This window comes from Bombina bombina, chromosome 2, assembly GCF_027579735.1.
Source record: "Bombina bombina isolate aBomBom1 chromosome 2, aBomBom1.pri, whole genome shotgun sequence".
In the NCBI taxonomy this organism is placed as follows: Eukaryota; Metazoa; Chordata; class Amphibia; order Anura; family Bombinatoridae; genus Bombina; species Bombina bombina.
The window spans coordinates 677,914,886-677,933,464 of record NC_069500.1 but is presented as its reverse complement, the minus strand read 5'-3'; the positions used below and the strand labels follow the sequence as shown (position 1 = coordinate 677,933,464).

Genomic DNA, 18,579 nt, shown 5'->3' with positions numbered 1-18,579 from the left:
CAGCACTTTGAGAACATCCAACGTCTTTTGCAATTACCTTTTGAGGCTTTCCTTCCCTTATGGAGGGTGTCAATAATGTTTTTCTGCACAACTGTCAGGTCAGCAGTCTTTCCCATGATTGTCATTCATACTCAACCATACTGAGAGACCGTTTAAAGGCTCAGGAACCCTTTGCAGGTGTTATGGCTTAATTAGCTGATTAGAGTGGGACACTTTGAGCCTAGAATATTGCACCTTTTTACAATATTCTAATTTTCTGAGATTGTGGATTTGGGGTTTTCATGAGCTGTAAGCCATAATCATCACAATTATGACAAATCACGGCTTGAACTATCTTGCTTTGCATGTAATGAGTCTATCTCATATATTAGTTTCACCTTTTAAGTTGCATTAGTGAAATAAATGAACTTTTGCACGATATTATAATTTTTCGAGTTTCACCTGTATATCTTAAATGGACATTGAACTCAAAATGTAATTCCCCCATAAAAGCTTTTTAAGACAAGAAGTAAACCATTATTGTTAATAATATAGCACACCATCGGTTTAGCACTCAAGTTATATCCAACATAAATTTTATTGCGCGGTCCATAGTCTATTATTTAAAGGGACATTAAACACTTTGAGATGGTAACATAAAATTATAAATTGTATATATAAAAAAACCTCTGCAGTATACAGGGAGTGCAGAATTATTAGGCAAGTTGTATTTTTGAGGATTAATTTTATTATTGAACAACAACCATGTTCTCAATGAACCCAAAAAACTCATTAATATCAAAGCTGAATAGTTTTGGAAGTAGTTTTTAGTTTGTTTTTAGTTATAGCTATTTTAGGGGGATATCTGTGTGTGCAGGTGACTATTACTGTGCATAATTATTAGGCAACTTAACAAAAAACAAATATATACCCATTTCAATTATTTATTTTTACCAGTGAAACCAATATAACATCTCAACATTCACAAATATACATTTCTGACCTTCAAAAACAAAACAAAAACAAATCAGTGACCAATATAGCCACCTTTCTTTGCAAGGACACTAAAAAGCCTGCCATCCATGGATTCTGTCAGTGTTTTGATCTGTTCACCACCAACATTGCGTGCAGCAGCAACAACAGCCTCCCAGACACTGTTCAGAGAGGTGTACTGTTTTCCCTCCTTGTAAATCTCACATTTGATGATGGACCACAGGTTCTCAATGGGGTACAGATCAGGTGAACAAGGAGGCCATGTCATTAGATTTTCTTCTTTTATACCCTTTCTTGCCAGCCACGCTGTGGAGTACTTGGACGTGTGTGATGGAGCATTGTCCTGCATGAAAATCATGTTTTTCTTGAAGGATGCAGACTTCTTCCTGTACCACTGCTTGAAGAAGGTGTCTTCCAGAAACTGGCAGTAGGACTGGGAGTTGAGCTTGACTCCATCCTCAACCCGAAAAGGCCCCACAAGCTCATCTTTGATGATACCAGCCCAAACCAGTACTCCACCTCCACCTTGCTGGCGTCTGAGTCGGACTGGAGCTCTCTGCCCTTTACCAATCCAGCCACGGGCCCATCCATCTGGCCCATCAAGACTTACTCTCATTTCATCAGTCCATAAAACCTTAGAAAAATCAGTATTGAGATATTTCTTGGCCCAGTCTTGACGTTTCAGCTTGTGTGTCTTGTTCAGTGGTGGTCGTCTTTCAGCCTTTCTTACCTTGGCCATGTCTCTGAGTATTGCACACCTTGTGCTTTTGGGCACCCCAGTGATGTTGCAGCTCTGAAATATGGCCAAACTGGTGGCAAGTGGCATCTTGGCAGCTGCACGCTTGACTTTTCTCAGTTCATGGGCAGTTATTTTGCGCCTTGGTTTTTCCACACGCTTCTTGCGACCCTGTTGACTATTTTGAATGAAATGCTTGATTGTTCGATGATCACGCTTCAGAAGCTTTGCAATTTTAAGAGTGCTGCATCCCTCTGCAAGATATCTCACTATTTTTGTCTTTTCTGAGCCTGTCAAGTCCTTCTTTTGACCCATTTTGCCAAAGGAAAGGAAGTTGCCTAATAATTATGCACACCTGATATAGGGTGTTGATGTCATTAGACCACACCCCTTCTCATTACAGAGATGCACATCACCTAATATGCTTAATTGGTAGTAGGCTTTCGAGCCTATACAGCTTGGAGTAAGACAATATGCATAAAGAGGATGATGTGGTCAAAATACTCATTTGCCTAATAATTCTGCACTCCCTGTACTTTCATTATTTATTTTGTCCCCCTTTCCTGTAATTCCACTCTGAAATTGTGAGCTTTTCAGTTTATGTAAGAAACGGAAGTGCAGAACACTGTTATATTCCACACAGCCATTGGCTGCACACCTATTTATAACTGTCTCTAATTGGCCACAGCAGAGAAGGTAACCTAAGTTAAAACATGGCAGCTTCCATTGTTTTATAGACACTACACATTTACACTTATTTTGTCAATGTTTAAACAGCTAATGAAACTTTTGAAAATACATCTACATGTTCTTCTCAGACTAATCTTTTCTTTGAATGCATCATTCTATCTAGCAATTAGTAAGTATTTAATGTCCCTTTAAGGGATTTAGTGCATCCACACACAGATATTAGTGCACTCTAGGCTAACGCCCATGCGATAACAAATAACTAGAGAATCATAATATGAGCACAAATAATAGAAACTGTATTGATTATGTTCGAGTGATGTTAAAGTACAATAGCGATAGTATTATTGCAATCCACTTGTAACCTGGCCTAAAATGTTAAAAGGGACATGAAACCTAAAAAAAATATTTAACGATTCAGATAGAGCATACAATTTTAAACAACTTCCCAATTTACTTCTATTATCTAATTTGCCTCATTCTCTTGGAATCCTTAGTCGAAAAGCATACCTAGGTAGATTCAGGAACTGGGAGCTAGCTGCTGATTGGTGGCTGCACACAAAGACCTCTAATCATTGGCTTAATGATGTGTTCAGCTAGATCCCAGTAGTGCATTGCTGCTCCTTTAACAAAGGATAACAAGAGAATAAAGCAAAATTGATAATACAAATAAAAAGTTGTTTAAAATTGTACGATCTTTTTGAATCATAAAATAAAAATGCAGGGTTTTATGTCCCTTAAATTGTGTAAAGTCACAAAAAACACTTTGAAATATTATTTCATAACTGCATTTACCTGTTTCTTTGACAGTTTAGCTTTACAAACATGATTTTTCCATTGCCTCAAAAATCTAAAGTAGATTATGTGGGACTCTGTATGACCCTGTAACATTCTACACAGTCACTAGTTTATGAGAGCAGGAGTTTGTGTATATCTGTCCCTAACTGACTACAACAAAATAGAATAAACAGGCTCAAAAACCTTCTCAGAGGCTTATATGACACAAAAAAATGTCTTTAAAGGCAATACATACCACAGCCATCTCTGAGCAAGCATGCTGTTTGCATACTGATGCACGACCCTCACAGGATATGTGCATATGCCGAAGAAAAACAGCAATAACTTTTACTAGAAACATTTTTGCTAATGAAAGTATATTGCAAAAATGCTTATACTACATATTGAAATACAACAATACACGTTTCAATTTTGACCTTTCTATCCCTTTAAACAAAATCCTTCATGCTAATGAGTATAAAAGAGAAATAAAAAAAAACCTATTTGGCTAACATTCCCATGTTTTCATTCGTATACCTCATGCAAATATTCTGTAATTAAGAACTTGTGAAAATAGTTTCTGTTTTTATTTTGTAAGGGCTTTTTCCAATGTAAACGTAATCCCATTGCTTTAAAAAACACTGCAAAGAAACAGTATGAGATCACAATCAGAGAGTAGTATCATTAATACTAGCTCCAGTAATAAATGATGTCCAATCTGGTTCTGGGCAACTGTTTAGATTAATACATACTTTAATAATTTAGACGGGAATTCAAGTCCCACATTATCAGAGAATTCATTGTATAACAAAGTATTTTTGTTTAAAACTTATAAATCATAATCAGAAAGCTAAATATCTGTGCTGAATAACAGCTTCCGTAAAAAAAAAAAAATAACATTTATTGGTATCTTGTGTTAGTCTTTTAAGTTCTTTTCTCTAAATGTAAAATTCATAAGATGGCCAAAAACCTTAGCAAGAGGTTTGTTTTTAATTTTAAAGGGACAAGAAAACCCAAAATTGTTCTTTCATGATTCAGAAAGAGCATATCATGTTAAAGGGACACTGAACCCAAATTTTTACTTTCGTGATTCAGAAAGAGCATGCAATTTTAAGCAACTTTGTAATTTACTCCTATTATCAAATTTTCTTCATTCTCTTGGTATCTTTATTTGAAATGCAAGAATGTAAGTTTAGATGCCGGCCCATTTTTGGTGAACAACTTGAGTTGTTCTTGCTGATTGGTGGATAAATTCATCCACCAATAAAAAGTGCTGTCCAGTGCTCTGAACCAAAAAAGAAGCTTAGGTGCCTTCTTTTTCAAATAAAGATAGCAAGTGAACGAAGAAAATTTGATAATAGGAGTGAATTAGAAAGTTGCTTAAAGTTGCATGCACCATCTGAATCACGAAAGAAAAAAATTGGGTTTAGTATCCCTTTAAATTTACTTCAATTTTCAAATTGTCTTCTTTCTCTTGGTTTCTTTTGTTGAAGAAGCAGCAATGCACTACAGTACTGGGAATTAACTGAAAACATCAAGTAAGCCACTGATAAGAGGCATATATATATATATATATATACATATAGAGAGAAGTGCACTCACAGGAATGAACAACTGGCTCAATACCATTGTTAGCCTGTTCTATGGCGATTTACCACCTGGGTGCAGTTTTTTATCCCAGTAATGCTTTTCCTGTAGTATATCAGTCTGATCCTGCCTATTACGGTCAGTCCAGTTCCGAAATACCAGGCAATTCCTCTCTGAACAAGGAACACAGCAACCCTGAGACGATCGTTTCGGCCTTCATTGGGCCTCGTCAGTGAGGTGTAGCCATATTATTCTAAGCACACTGAGCAAGGAGTCCATGTCTGGTTGCCCCTTTTTCCCCATAGGGAGACTAAGTACATACAGAGAGAAGTGCACTCACAGGAACGAACTGGCTCAATGCCTTAGTTAGCCTGTTCTATGGCGATTTACCACCTGGGTGCAGCTTTTTAGCCCCGTAATGCTTTTCACAGAGTAGAACTTTCCTGTAGTATATCAGTCTGATCCTGCCTATTACGGTCAGTCCAGCACCGAAATACCAGGCAATTCCTCTCTAAACAAGGAACACAGAAACCCCAGACGATTGTTTCGGCCTTCATTGGACCTCGTCAGTGAGGTGTAGCCATATTACTCTAAGCACACTGAGCAAGGAGTCCACGTCTGGTTGCCCCTTTTTCCCCATAGGAAGACTAAGTACATACAGAGAGAAGTGCACTCACAGGAACGAACTGGCTCAATGCCATACTTAGCCTGTTCTATGGCGATTTACCACCTGGGTGCAGCTTTTTAGCCCAGTAATGCTTTTCACAGAGTAGAACTTTCCTGTAGTATATCAGTCTGATCCTGCCTATTACGGTCAGTCCAGCACCGAAATACCAGGCAATTCCTCTCTGAACAAGGAACACAGAAACCCCAGACGATTGTTTCGGCCTTCATTGGACCTCGTCAGTGAGGTGTAGCCATATTACTCTAAGCACACTGAGCAAGGAGTCCACGTCTGGTTGCCCCTTTTTCCCATAGGGAGACTAAATACATATAGAGATAAGCGCACTCACAGGAACGAACAAGTGGCTCAATGCCATAGTTAGCCTGTTCTATGGCGATCTACCACCTGAGTGCAGCTTTTTAGCCTAGTACTGCTTTTCACGGAGTAGAACTTTCCTGTAGTATATCAGTCTGATCCCGCCTATTACGGTCAGTCCAGTGCCGAAATACCAGGCAATTCCTCTCTGAACAAGGAACACAGCAACCCCGAGATGATCGTTTCGGCCTTCATTGGGCCTCGTCAGTGAGGTGTAGCCATATTATATATATATGTGCTACCACAAATCAGCAGCTAACTCCCAGTAATGCATTGCTGCTCCTGAGCATACCTAGTTATTCTCTTCAATGGATACCAAAAGAACAAAGCAAATTAAAGGGACAGTAAAGTCAAAATTAAACTTTCATGATTCAAATAGAGTATGTCGTTTTAAACAACTTTCTAATTTACTTCTGTTATCAATTGTGCTTCATTCTCTTGGTATCTTTTTATTGAAGCTCATAAGAGCTCAGACGTGTGCACTTGTCTTTAGTACTCTATGGCAGCAGTGTTTTGCAACATTATTTGTAGCTTTGTTATAAAATGTTGCAAAACACTGCAGCCATAGAGTACTAAAGATGTGCACACTCCTGAGCTCTCATGAGCGTCAATAAAAAGATACCAAGAGAATGAAGCAAATTCGATAACAGAAGTAAAATGGAAAGTTGTTTAAAATTACATGTTCTATCAGAATCATGAAAGTTTAATTTTGACTTTACTGTCCCTTTAAACAATAGAACTGAATTGGAAAGTTGTTTAAACTGCATGCTTTATCTGACTGATGAACATTTAATATTGACCCTTTACGGAAATGAAATAAAAAGTCAAGTAAATGGCATTACCTGCTAAAGTGATAGCGATAGAGACTGAGGCGGAACCTAATGAATTGGTGGCATTGCATGTATAGAAGCCAACATCAGCTTCAAGTGGCTCGAGGATCTGCAAAGAATCATCTGGCTTAAGAAGGATCCTGTTTAAAAGAGAAAAAATAAACATGAGCATTGTTAACCATTAACCAGACGTGGATCTATGGGGTACTATGCACTCTCATTCTTTACTGCATCGCCCCCAAATCTCATGTAAGTAAGAACCTTTTAACACGCCCAGTTCTCTACACAGAGCAAAGGTGAGAGGTAATGGAAACAGGAGGATAAAGAACAAAAATGAAGGTAGACATAGACAGTAGAAGATAATACTTAATATTAAGCCTTGTGGTCAATGTTTTTTACAACCACTCTGTGCTATGTCCATAGCCTCATGCTACTTAAAAAAAAACAACAAGATGACCACACCAGATAAATGTATTAGTGAATTTTAAAGTAGCCTATTTAGGGCGAGATTATGACTGTAGCACAAACGTTTAAGCACAAGTAATAAGAGCTTTATCGCGGGTGTTTGTGCTTGTTGGGCTTATCAATCGTATTACGAATTAAAAGTAAATGGGATCAGTTGAGCGCAATCAAGATTTACGCTAGAATGATTACCGAGTTCTGGTTAACTGTTTCACAAAACTAAAAAGTGTCACAAACCACATCAAAATACATTACAAAGTATAGTTACACTCATAATTACACTAATAAAAATGTATAAACAAATATTGCACAAAAAAGTTATAAGGGCTCAAAGATATGAGATCGCAGGTGTAAGAGAAAAAAAAGGCAGGCAAAGGGCTTTGACATTGAGATACATACATATACATGTCTAAAGATATATATGTATGTATGTGTATATATATATGTATGTATGTGTGTACATATGTTCTTATGGATGTATATGTGTATATATGTATTTAGAAACATATATACACATATAAACACATAAATACATATGTACACAATTAAGACACACACACATATTGGAGCCCTTTGCAGTTAAGTAAATGAAAACATGTAAAAAAATATATTTATGCAATATTCAATATTAATAAAGTGTTATGCTGTATATTTACTGTAAATAGTTCCCATTCCAATGTTCTGCACATAGGGGAATATGTATTTCTAAATAGCTATTCCTATATATATATCTATACCTATATATGATCATCTTTCTCTCTCTATATATATGATGTAAAAAAATGAGACAAAGATAAATAATTTCAGAACTTTTTCCACCTTTAATTTGACCTATAAACTGTACAACTCAATTGAAAAACAAACTGAAATCTTTTAGGTAAAGGAAAATAAAAAAAAAAAAAAAAAAAAATAATGGTTGCATAAGTGTGAACACCCTTAAACTAATACTTTATTGAAGCACCTTTTGATTTTATTACAGCACTCAGTCTTTTGGGGTATGAGTTTTTCAGCATGGCACATCTTGACTTGGCAAGATTTGCCCACTCTTCTTTGCAAAAACAATCTAAATCTGTCAGAATGCGAGGGCATCTCCTGTGCACAGCCCTCTTCAGATCATGCAACAGATTTTGAATTGGATTCAGGTCTGGGCTCTGGCTGGGCCATCCCAAAACTTTAATCTTCTACTGGTGAAGCCATTCCTTTGTTGATTCGGATGTATGATTTGGTCGTTGTCATGCTGAAAGATGAAGTTCCACTTCATGTTCAGCTTTCTAGCAGAAGCCTGAAGGTTTTGTGCCAATATTGTCTGGTATTTGGAACTGTTCATTATTCCCTCTACCTTGACTAAGGCCCCAGTTCCAGCTGAGGAAAAACAGCCCCAAAGCATGATGCTGACACCACCATGCTTCACTGTGGGTATGGTGTTCTTTTGGTGATATGCAGTGTTGTTTTTGCACCAAACATATATTTTGGAATTATGGCCAAAAAGTTCAACTTTGGTTTCATCAGACCAGAACACCTTTTGCAACATGCTTTTGGGAAACTTCAGATGTGTTTTTGCAAAATGTTTTTGCAAAATGTAGCTGGGCTTGGATGTTTTTTTTTTTAAGAAAAGGCTTCCATCTTGCCACACTGCCCCATAGCCCAGACATATGAAGAATTTGGGCGATTGTTGTCACATGTACCACACAGCCAGTACTTGCCAGATATTCCTGCAGCTCCTTTAATGTTGCTGTAGGCCTCTTGGCAGCCTCTTTTCTTCTCGTCTTTTCATCAATTTTGGAGGGACATCCATTTCTTGGTAATGTCACTGTTGCACCATATTTTCTTCACTTGATGATGACTGTCTTCACTGTGTTCCATGGTATATCTAATGCCTTGGAAATTCTTTTGTACCCTTCTCCTGACTGATACCTTTTAACATTGAGATCCCTCTGATGCTTTAGAAGCTTTCTGCGGACCATGGCTTTTGCTGTAGGATGCGACTAACAAAATGTCAGGAAAGACCTACTAGAATAGCCAAACTTTATTTTGGGTTAATCAGAGGCACTTTAAATTATGACAGGTGTGTACTGACTCCTACTTAACATGATTTTGAATGTGATTGCTTAATTCTGAACACAGCTACACCCCCAGTTATAAAAGGGTGTTCACACATATATATGTGGAAATATGTATTTATGAATAAATAGAACATATTCTTCAATGTGAAGAAAATTGGAATGTGAAATATTCATATTTACATGTTGGGTCAGCACACATGAGAATATGTGATCTGGTTTGCACGAGAAAAAGGTGTTTTTTTCCACTTTTTTTTCCATTGACTTCTACAGGGGAATATGTGAATGCTTATGCGATATTCTAAGTTTGGCTTTTTGCGCTTATTGGGTTAGCGCTCGAGCGAAAATACTTTACTTTCAACTCATAATACAAGAGCAACCGGATGAGTGCAAAAAGCTTACTTCTAGCGCAATTAACGATCGAGTGGGAGCGTTAATTAGCGCTTCACTTACAATCTGGCCCTTAATCAATACAAGTTTAAAAAATGATGTATCTAATATGTCATGAAAGAAAAAAATTGGGTTTTATGTCATGAGTTTCTAGGGTAAAATTTGCCTTTAGAAAATTCTTTTAAATAACTTGTAGCTCAGACAAATCTATTTAAAGAATCTTCCCTGAGCAGAGAACATTAGAGAATCTGGCCTATTATTCAGTTCTCCACTATGCTATTAAAATGGAGAAAAAGAATCAAAGTCCTTTCAGAAAAGCTGACACATGGCTGGAAATGTAGACCCACTAGCAGAACACTACTTCCTACCAGGATTCACTGGCTCGGTGTAATTGTTTTTCATACAGAATTTTGCATGTGTGCCAAATACAATAAATGGCAGCAGATGCCATGCTGAGCCAATGAGAAACATACAAGAGACCATATTGAAGGTATAATAAAACACTTTGCACTTTGTAATTATTAACCAACGAAAAATTTAAAACATATTTGAATGGCTTAGTCAGGGATTTTGTAGCCAGAGCTAAGTTAACTTAATACCCACTCTAACATGAGGTCTGTATTGAAGATACTTTTTTTTTTTTTTACTCGCAGTAAAATTCTGCATATTCTTGCTGAGTAAAGAAAGTATTGCACTCTTATGCTACTTCAAATTCCTGTCATAAAATGATACAAAAAATAAAATAAAGTTGAATTTCAGTTTGCCATAGCTATGTGGTACTTTAGAAAAGATAAGAATGACCGAGTATAAAACCTGAACTTTATTGCAAAACTGAAATGTTTTTGTTTCTCAGTTTTTTTCAGCAATAAAACATAAAAGCACATATGCTCTACAGGCACTAACATATCTATAAGCTGAAGGTATATATAAACATGTAAACCAATCACAAAAAACAAACAGAATGATGCAAAGGTCTAAAATATATTCAAATATTAAAGGATATGTCCAATAAGAGTGATGTAATCAAATCTGGTGGTCTTGAGAATATCCTCAAAGTGAAAAAAAAAGAAAAGAATACAGTATATAGTGTAACACTGTGATGTAAAAAATGGTATAGAGAGTGTTTTTGACGGTATCTTACTCACATGAGATGGATCTATAATAAGCTAATTCACTGCGCACACCTGCTTTTATACTGGCAAGCAAACAGTCTCCCAAGGGCTTTAAGAAATACAATTTATTAAAATATGTAAAATATGGTAAAACCATCCAATACACCAAAATACATATGTATAATCAAAGTCCTTTTTAGGAACAGTTTATACCAACTGCGAGTGGTTCACCCTAAATGCGGATAGGTGCGCATACAGGGCAGCGTTCACACTGCTCTTGATCTCCACTCCAAAAACCTGCAGGGTCTACACTCCACCTCTGATAAGGTTGGGTATATGCAGATGAGTCCCTGGAGGGAGATATAATCCGACGTACGTTTCACGTTAACCAACAGCGTTTTCAAGGAAGATCCTAAAAAGGACTCATTATTTTCTTTTTGTCACTATGCTCAAGACCACTGGATTTGATTCACTTATTGGACATATCCTTTTATATTTTAATATATTTTAGATCTTTGGATCATTTATTGACCACCTGTTTAGATTTGTTGTTTTTTGTCACCCACTATCAGATTTATTGTCACATATCTATAAGCTGAATTGTGTTGGAAATCAGATATCTGTGTCTGACATTAGTGACTGACAAACCACTAGCTGATATGTTATACATATGTGTTTTGTGCGGCAGAATGTATTTTAGTCACTTAAAAAGACATAGCACTCAAAACGGTTGTATAATGTATATGAAAGAGTAGCACTTAAACATATTACAATATTTTTTGCATGATAAAGGATTAATTACAGAATGCAGAATACTTAAAAGACTGCGATACGCAATGCTTGGGAAACCCAGCAAACAAACCACTATTGCTATCTTTGCTTTTTTATCACCGCCTTTATCCCTGGGACCATATACATCCCACCCAAGAACATCCAAATCCCACCTACAGAGTCTTGACCCAACTTGTCCCAGACTCAACAACCAAGCAACCTGGTCCTAGGTTACAAGCTGTAAATGGGTGATATAAGGCAGTATCATAGTTATTACTAATAAACAGGTAACTACTGTGGGCAAACATCTAGTTATAGTACCATCAGTTGAAATACTATCAATGTTATAGGGTCAGTAGATAATATACTATTTAAAAAAAGCAATTAAAAACAATATTCCTTTTCTTTCAAGCATTTGACTAATTGGTTACCACTGCAGATGTTTAATACATTGCAGTTCTGATTGACAGATATGTGGTTGAGAATTGTTCAAGGATTCACTCAGGTAATATCAAAACTTATTTTTTTTTAATTAGTGGACAAGATCTTAAAAAAATTATAAGGCAATTAAAAAATAAAATAAATATTGATAAGTTAACTATTTTTCAGAATTCCCCAAGTTTAGGGATAAATAAGATCAGGACATAAGGATCTCTTTGCTTGGACATTGGTTATCTAAGCAAAGTGACTGAAACTTGTTGACTCGTCTGGGATCAAGCTGTAATGTTGTGAAATCCTGTCCTGTTTACCAACCTTAAAGGGACACAAGTCAAAAGTAAACTTTCAGGGTCACATATAGAGGATGCAGTCTTAAAATACTTTCCAATTTACTATCAAACTGTGCAGTCTTATTATGTGCACACTTTCTGAGGCACCAGATACTACTGACCATGTGCAAGAGTTCCCAGTATATTCATATATGAGTCTGTGATTGGCTGATGGCGGACACATGATATAGGGGCCAGCAAATTTAAGTAAATTTTTAAGTTAGAAAAAATCTACAGCTCATTTAAAATTCAGAGTGCTATTACATTTATTTTGCACTTGGTGATTGTGCAATTCTGCTAAATTAAATGGTTCTTTAAAGATGGACATTACTGTTTTGTATATGTTACTGTTTAAAAATGTGTATGACAGAGCTAAAAAATATATGATATCCAATTAAGAGAATTACATGCATAGTGATAAAATCCTACGGGATTGCAATTTGCCCTAACATAAGTCATCAAAATAAATTAATTCAAATTGGCTATTTTAGTTTGTTTCTTAGATATAAATGTGTTGTCCCTTTTATTTCTTGTTTTACTGCAAAAAACAAAAACAAATAAATAATATTAAAATATTATGAATAATAAGTGCCAGTTCTTTTGGCTACTTTCCATTCCCTCCTTCACTACTGCATATAAATCTGCATAATTCCTGAGACACCATTAGCGCAATTTGTCATTGATGACATGAATTCTTCTGGACAATCCCACCACACGTTGATCTCAAGCAGTTTAGGGTAAAATCAATCATAACTTCACTTGGCAGCCTAAAGAAGAACTATGTCAAAATGAATCCCAGACTTGATTTAAGCTCAAGTACTTCTAAGTTTATCCAAAAAAAAGTTGTTTTTATATATCTAATCTCTGAGTCTTAATTCTTATTTCAAGTGATGGAGGCATGATAGACGTCTGTTTTGCACAAAGAAATGACCCTCCCCCATCTAATTAAACAAACAGAAGGTTATAACAGATCTGCTGCCCGCATGCAGCAAAGGCGGGCGAACAGCTTCACAAATTGAGAAGCTGTCCGCCCGCCTTTTAATACATAGGACCCTTAAAGATATTAAATAAAAAACTCTCTATATAACTACAGCTTGCTATGTTAAAGGGATATGAAACCCAAACATTTTCTTCTGTAATTCAGACAGAACATACAATTTAAAAAAAAGTTTCCAATTTATGTATTTTATTAAATTTGCTTTGTTCCCATGGTATTCTTAGTTGAAGAGATACCTAGGTAGGTGTAGGAAGCACTACATGGCAGGAAAATGTGCTGCTATCTAGTGCTCCAGACACGTGCAGACTCCCTCCTTTTCAACAAGAGATACTAAGAGAATAAAGAAAATTTAACAATCATGAAAGAAAAGGTCTTAGAAGATTTGTCCTTACAAAACATATTTGGGAGAATCAGCCAAACAACATTTGCATCAAGAGTGAGCTACTCCCAATTATTTCTTTATGTATGAAGTTAGGTAAGCAATCTGGCCTTGGACCTTCAAGTAAAAAAACCCCAGTCAACTTACCTATTGCTATATTTAACCTCCTCTCCATTCCTCGTCCAGCTTATAATTGGCTTGGGGTTTCCACCTGCCTCACAATGAAGAAGTACACTGAGTGTCCCACTAGCCAGTGCCACAGTTTGTCCAATATGGGTGACAACCTCAGAGGCAGAGAACTGTTGAGCTGCTGAAATCTTCCTCAGAATGACTGGTTTTCTGAGATTGTGATCTGAAAGATGATCAGACACTTCTGCCTCCATCGATGAAGCCCTCCAAGAACTAGAAAATCCAGAAACAGGTTTGTACAACGAATGTTCCAAGGTTCCAAAAGTATCTTTTGTGTCAGACTTAAATACAGGGGGTTCAGTGTTTTCTGGCTTACGTCTCATCATATCTTGGGCTAACTGCAAAAGAAGGCGCCTACTGTGGTTCTCTTGGAGCTCTGCAGGTTGCTGGGACAATGTTCTAATGATGTCATCTAAGGCCTTTAGATCAGTGACAAGTGTGCAAGGTAAAGAGTGCTCTATTACATGCTCCTCTTCTGATGACATATTTCTCTCAAATGATTCCTGAGCTTCAAAAGGATCAACATTTCGGACTGACCAAATCTTCAGAGCAAGAAGACGTGAAACAATGTTATCATACTGGCTGCTAGGATCTGTTATTTGAATTTGCTTTTCACTTTTGCTTCTGTTAAAGAGATTTCCATTCTGTTGTTTCTCTGGACGATTATACGCTTCATTTTTCCTGGCTTTCTTAAGTATTTCTTCTTCTCTGCCCCTTGAAGAATGAGAGATGATTTTGTTGTTCTCCCCAATGAGCTTGATAACAAAATGTTCTTGGCTAGGCCCAGCCATGCATGTGTAAACTCCAGAGTCAGAGGGGCGAAGGTGGTGAATTTTGATGTAGCCGTGTGGTGCCACTGTAACATGCTCTGAGCTGGTCAAGTGTTTTCCATCTTTCTCCCAAACTATCTGCGGCTTACGAAACCTCCTCACAGGACACCTTAGCACAAGAGAGGTCTTGGGAAGCAAATACGCATACCCGCCAACAACAAACTGAAGCTTCTTCTGTTTTTTGACCTGGATATACATGTTTTTCGTCCCTGTGATTTGGGGATTCTTGTTTTGTCCAGGCCTGAATCCTTAAATAAAACATAATGTTCTGTGTGAGTATCATGGCTGCATTACAAACAATATACACAAAACTGAGAGAAAAGACAAAATACTAACAATTCCTGCTTTGTTATTTCCCTAGTTTGTTAAAAAATGACTACCATTGTTGATCAAATCAATGATATCCCCTTTCATGTAGAGTGTCTAAATACAACAATAGTTCTTTTAGCTTCAGTTGGCAGCTTGTTTAATTACACTTTAAATAAGCAAAAACATAAAACACCACAGAAAACCTCTGTAGACAATAAGGCTTGATCACAATGTTTTAGAAAATTGTATCTAAGGATTTTTGTACAAAATTTACTATTAAAATCTAGGGGTATGTTTATAGATGCATCATTCATTTTTTTTTAAAAACTGGAAAGAATTTATGAGGACATTTTCTCAAGCTATCTATGTTTTTGAAACTGTTAGTGTTTGTGTCTAGATTACTGACTAATGTTATTTTTTTAGGAATGCTAAATATATCCAATGTCTTAAAGGGTCATAATACTCATATGCTAAATCACTTGACACTGATGCAGTGTAACTGTAAAAAGCTGACAGGAAAATATCACCTGAGCATCTCTATGTAAAAAGGAAGATATTTTACCTCACAATTTCTGTGTAAAAAGTTATACTCAGCTGTTGCTCAGCTGCAGGTAAAAAATAATAATGAAGAAATGAACAGCAGCCAATCGGCATCAACAGTGCTGAGGTCATGAACTCTTTTACTGTGATCTCATGAGATTTCACTTAACTCTCATGAGATTTCCTTGTAAACTGCCTTAAGCTGAATAGGGAAATAAGATGAGAGTGCACATAAGCTCGCTCCCGGGACAGACATACTGATTTGCTGCTTAGAAGTCCTTTACAGTGGGATGTGGCTACTGAGAAACTTTTGAGGTAAAATAGCTTTCTTTTTTACATAGAGATGTTCAGGTGATATTTTCTAGTCAGCTTTTTACAGCTATACTGCATCACTTTGGGTATTATGGCCCTTTAAGGTTCATGTAGTAATAATGTTTATGTTGCATCACGACCATATGGGGGCATAGTATGTTGGATTAAACCAGATTTTATGAGTTTTTACAGCAAGTTCTTAATGGGACATTAAACTGCTGGGCACAATGGTTACTACTCACTATGCTGGTTTTCTATAAAGTGAGTAGAATAGATAAGAGGGAACCAGATTTGCTCATGCTGAGAACTAGCAGAATTAAACTTAAAGGGACATGAACCCCAACATTTTTCTTTCAAGATTAAGATAGCGAATACAATTTTTAAAAAGTTTCCAATTTACTTCTATTATCAAATTTGCTTCATTCATATGTTATTATTTGTTGAAGAGATATCTAGATAGGTAGCGTGCACATGCCTGAAGCACTACAAGACAGGAAACAGTGCTGTCATCTAGTGCTCTTAGTAATGTATAATATTGTTGCAAAACTGCTGCCATATAGTGCTGCAGACACGTGCACACTCCTGAGCTTACCTAAAACAAAGAAAATTTGATAATAGAAGAATATTGTAAAGTTGTTTAAAATTGTATAATCTATCTGAATCATGCAAGAAAGTTTTGGGTTTTATAACACTTTAAGTTTTAAAAATGTGTCCACTCTACTTTGATTTAACATATTTGTTTTTACCAAAGGAGCGCTATTTAATATCCCTTTAAGTTACGTTTTTTGAGAGATGTCATTAAATAATGACTCAATGGAATACGTAAAATATGGTATGAAAGAGCAGCATCTATGCATACACCATCTTTGCATTAAAAAATGCTAAAAGCTAGTTACACTTAGATGGAAACGAATATAAAATGCATTTTGTGAAAGTATCAATAGCTTATTGACTGATAGGCACAGCTGTCTTGAGGAAATCAGAAAGAGTTCCAAAAACATTAAATAATAAATGTATTCAGCACAAATTGATTTTTTTTAAAAAATATATATTTTAAATTAGATGCAACCAGGTAACCCTTAGCATTTCTGGGGGCCTGGGCAAGACAAATTTGTGGGGCCCCTCATTCTGCTCCCCCTCTATTCACTGCCCCCTGTATGGCCCACCCCGTCCACATTCAGACTTTCCTATATAAAGAATAACATGAAATATTACACATCCTGATACCATTAACACTTCTTCAAAAACTAAATACAATGGGGCATATCTATCAAGCTCTGGATAGAGCTTGTGGCCCCGTGTTTCTAGCGAGCCTGCAAGCTTGCCAGAAAAAACACCAGTTATGAAGCAGCGGTCTAAAACCGCTGCTCCATAACCTGTCCGCCTACTCGATCGGGTTGATTGACACCCCCCTGCTGGCGGCCGATTGGCCGCGATTCTGCAGGGGGCGGCGTTGCACCAGCAGCTCTTGTGAGCTGCTGGTGCAATGCTGAATACGGAAAGCGTATTGCTCTCCGTATTCAGCGAGGTCTGGCGGACCTGATCCGCACTGTCGGATCAGGTCCGCCAGACTTTGATAAATAGAGGCCAATATGTACATCATTCCAATAACCCCACCCCTGATGACAGTGCATGGCCCCCCAAAGCACAGGGCCCGGGGCTAGTGCCCCTCTCACCCTGCCCTAAGGCCAGGCCTAGGTGCAACAAAGATTCTAAATAGTACAAACTCTCTCATTGATTACCTAGTTGCATATTTTAATGATAACCGTTACCCACATAACAAAAACAAACAATAATGATAGTAGTGTAAGTACTTGCACAAGCTGCTAATGAGCAAGGCTGAGTCAAGAGATGAAGAGATGCGCCTGAGCACAGAGAGGAATTCACCACGGTGGAGTCTCCAGATTTCAACGTCTTCCTACATTCAGCAGTTTGGATTTGTATTCCCTCTCCACAGGTCACAGAACACTAGGAATAAAAATGACATTACAAATGATATCATTTATTCTGATAAACACTAGTATATAAACTATTATTAATCGTACAAGTAATACCAATGAGTTGCTTAAAGGGATATTACTCTTAAAGCATAAATTGTTTAAACAAGTAAAAGAAAAGCAATACTGCAATATATGTTCATTATGTATAATCACCACTGAAACGTTTGCTTGCTTAATTCCCCGGAGTACCTCCATCATACTTAAAGGGACATTAAACCCAACATTTTTATTTTATCATTCAGATAAAACATACAATTTTAAACAACTTTCCAATTTACTTCTTTTATCACATTTGCTTTGTTGTCTTTTTATCCATGGTTGAAAAGCAGAAAGGTTAGTTCAGGAGTGTGCACGTGTCTGCAGCACTATATGCCAGCAGTTTTGCAGATATTATACAGTAGCAGGAGCACTAGATGGCAGCACTATTTCCTGTCATGTAGTGCTACAGACATGTGCATGCTACCTATCTAGATATCTCTTCAAAAAGAATGAACATTAGCATGAATCAAATTTGATAAAATAATTAAATTTGAAACATATTAAAAATAGCATTCTCTATCTGAATCCTAAAAGAAAAAATTGGGGTTTCATGTTCCTTTCAGTATTGTATATTTTACCTGAGAATGCAACATTCTACACAGTGATTGCTTAGCTCAGAGCACAAACTCATTTTTATCCCTAACAGGCCATAGCAAAGGAGAACAGAAACAGGAATACCATCAGGTTTATAAAGAGATATATCACTTAAATGCTATTAACTTTGTAAAGAAAATGACAATGTTAAAGGGACAGTCTACACCAGAATTTTTATTGTTTTAAAAGATAGAAAATCC

At 36.7% G+C, this 18,579-nt stretch overlaps 1 protein-coding gene across 1 annotated transcript in view; it reads right to left on the bottom strand.

Annotated features, from left to right (window-relative positions):
* Positions 1-18,579, bottom strand: part of LOC128649393 (ADAMTS-like protein 1) — a 466,596-nt gene that overhangs the window by 81,681 nt on the left and 366,336 nt on the right. The window contains exons 18-20 of the mRNA XM_053702643.1: positions 17,561-17,714; positions 13,714-14,833; positions 6,641-6,768 (exon numbers count right to left, since the gene is read on the bottom strand). Of these exons, the coding sequence (XP_053558618.1) occupies positions 6,641-6,768; positions 13,714-14,833; positions 17,561-17,714 (1,402 nt within the window). The remainder of the gene's footprint in view (positions 1-6,640; positions 6,769-13,713; positions 14,834-17,560; positions 17,715-18,579) is intronic.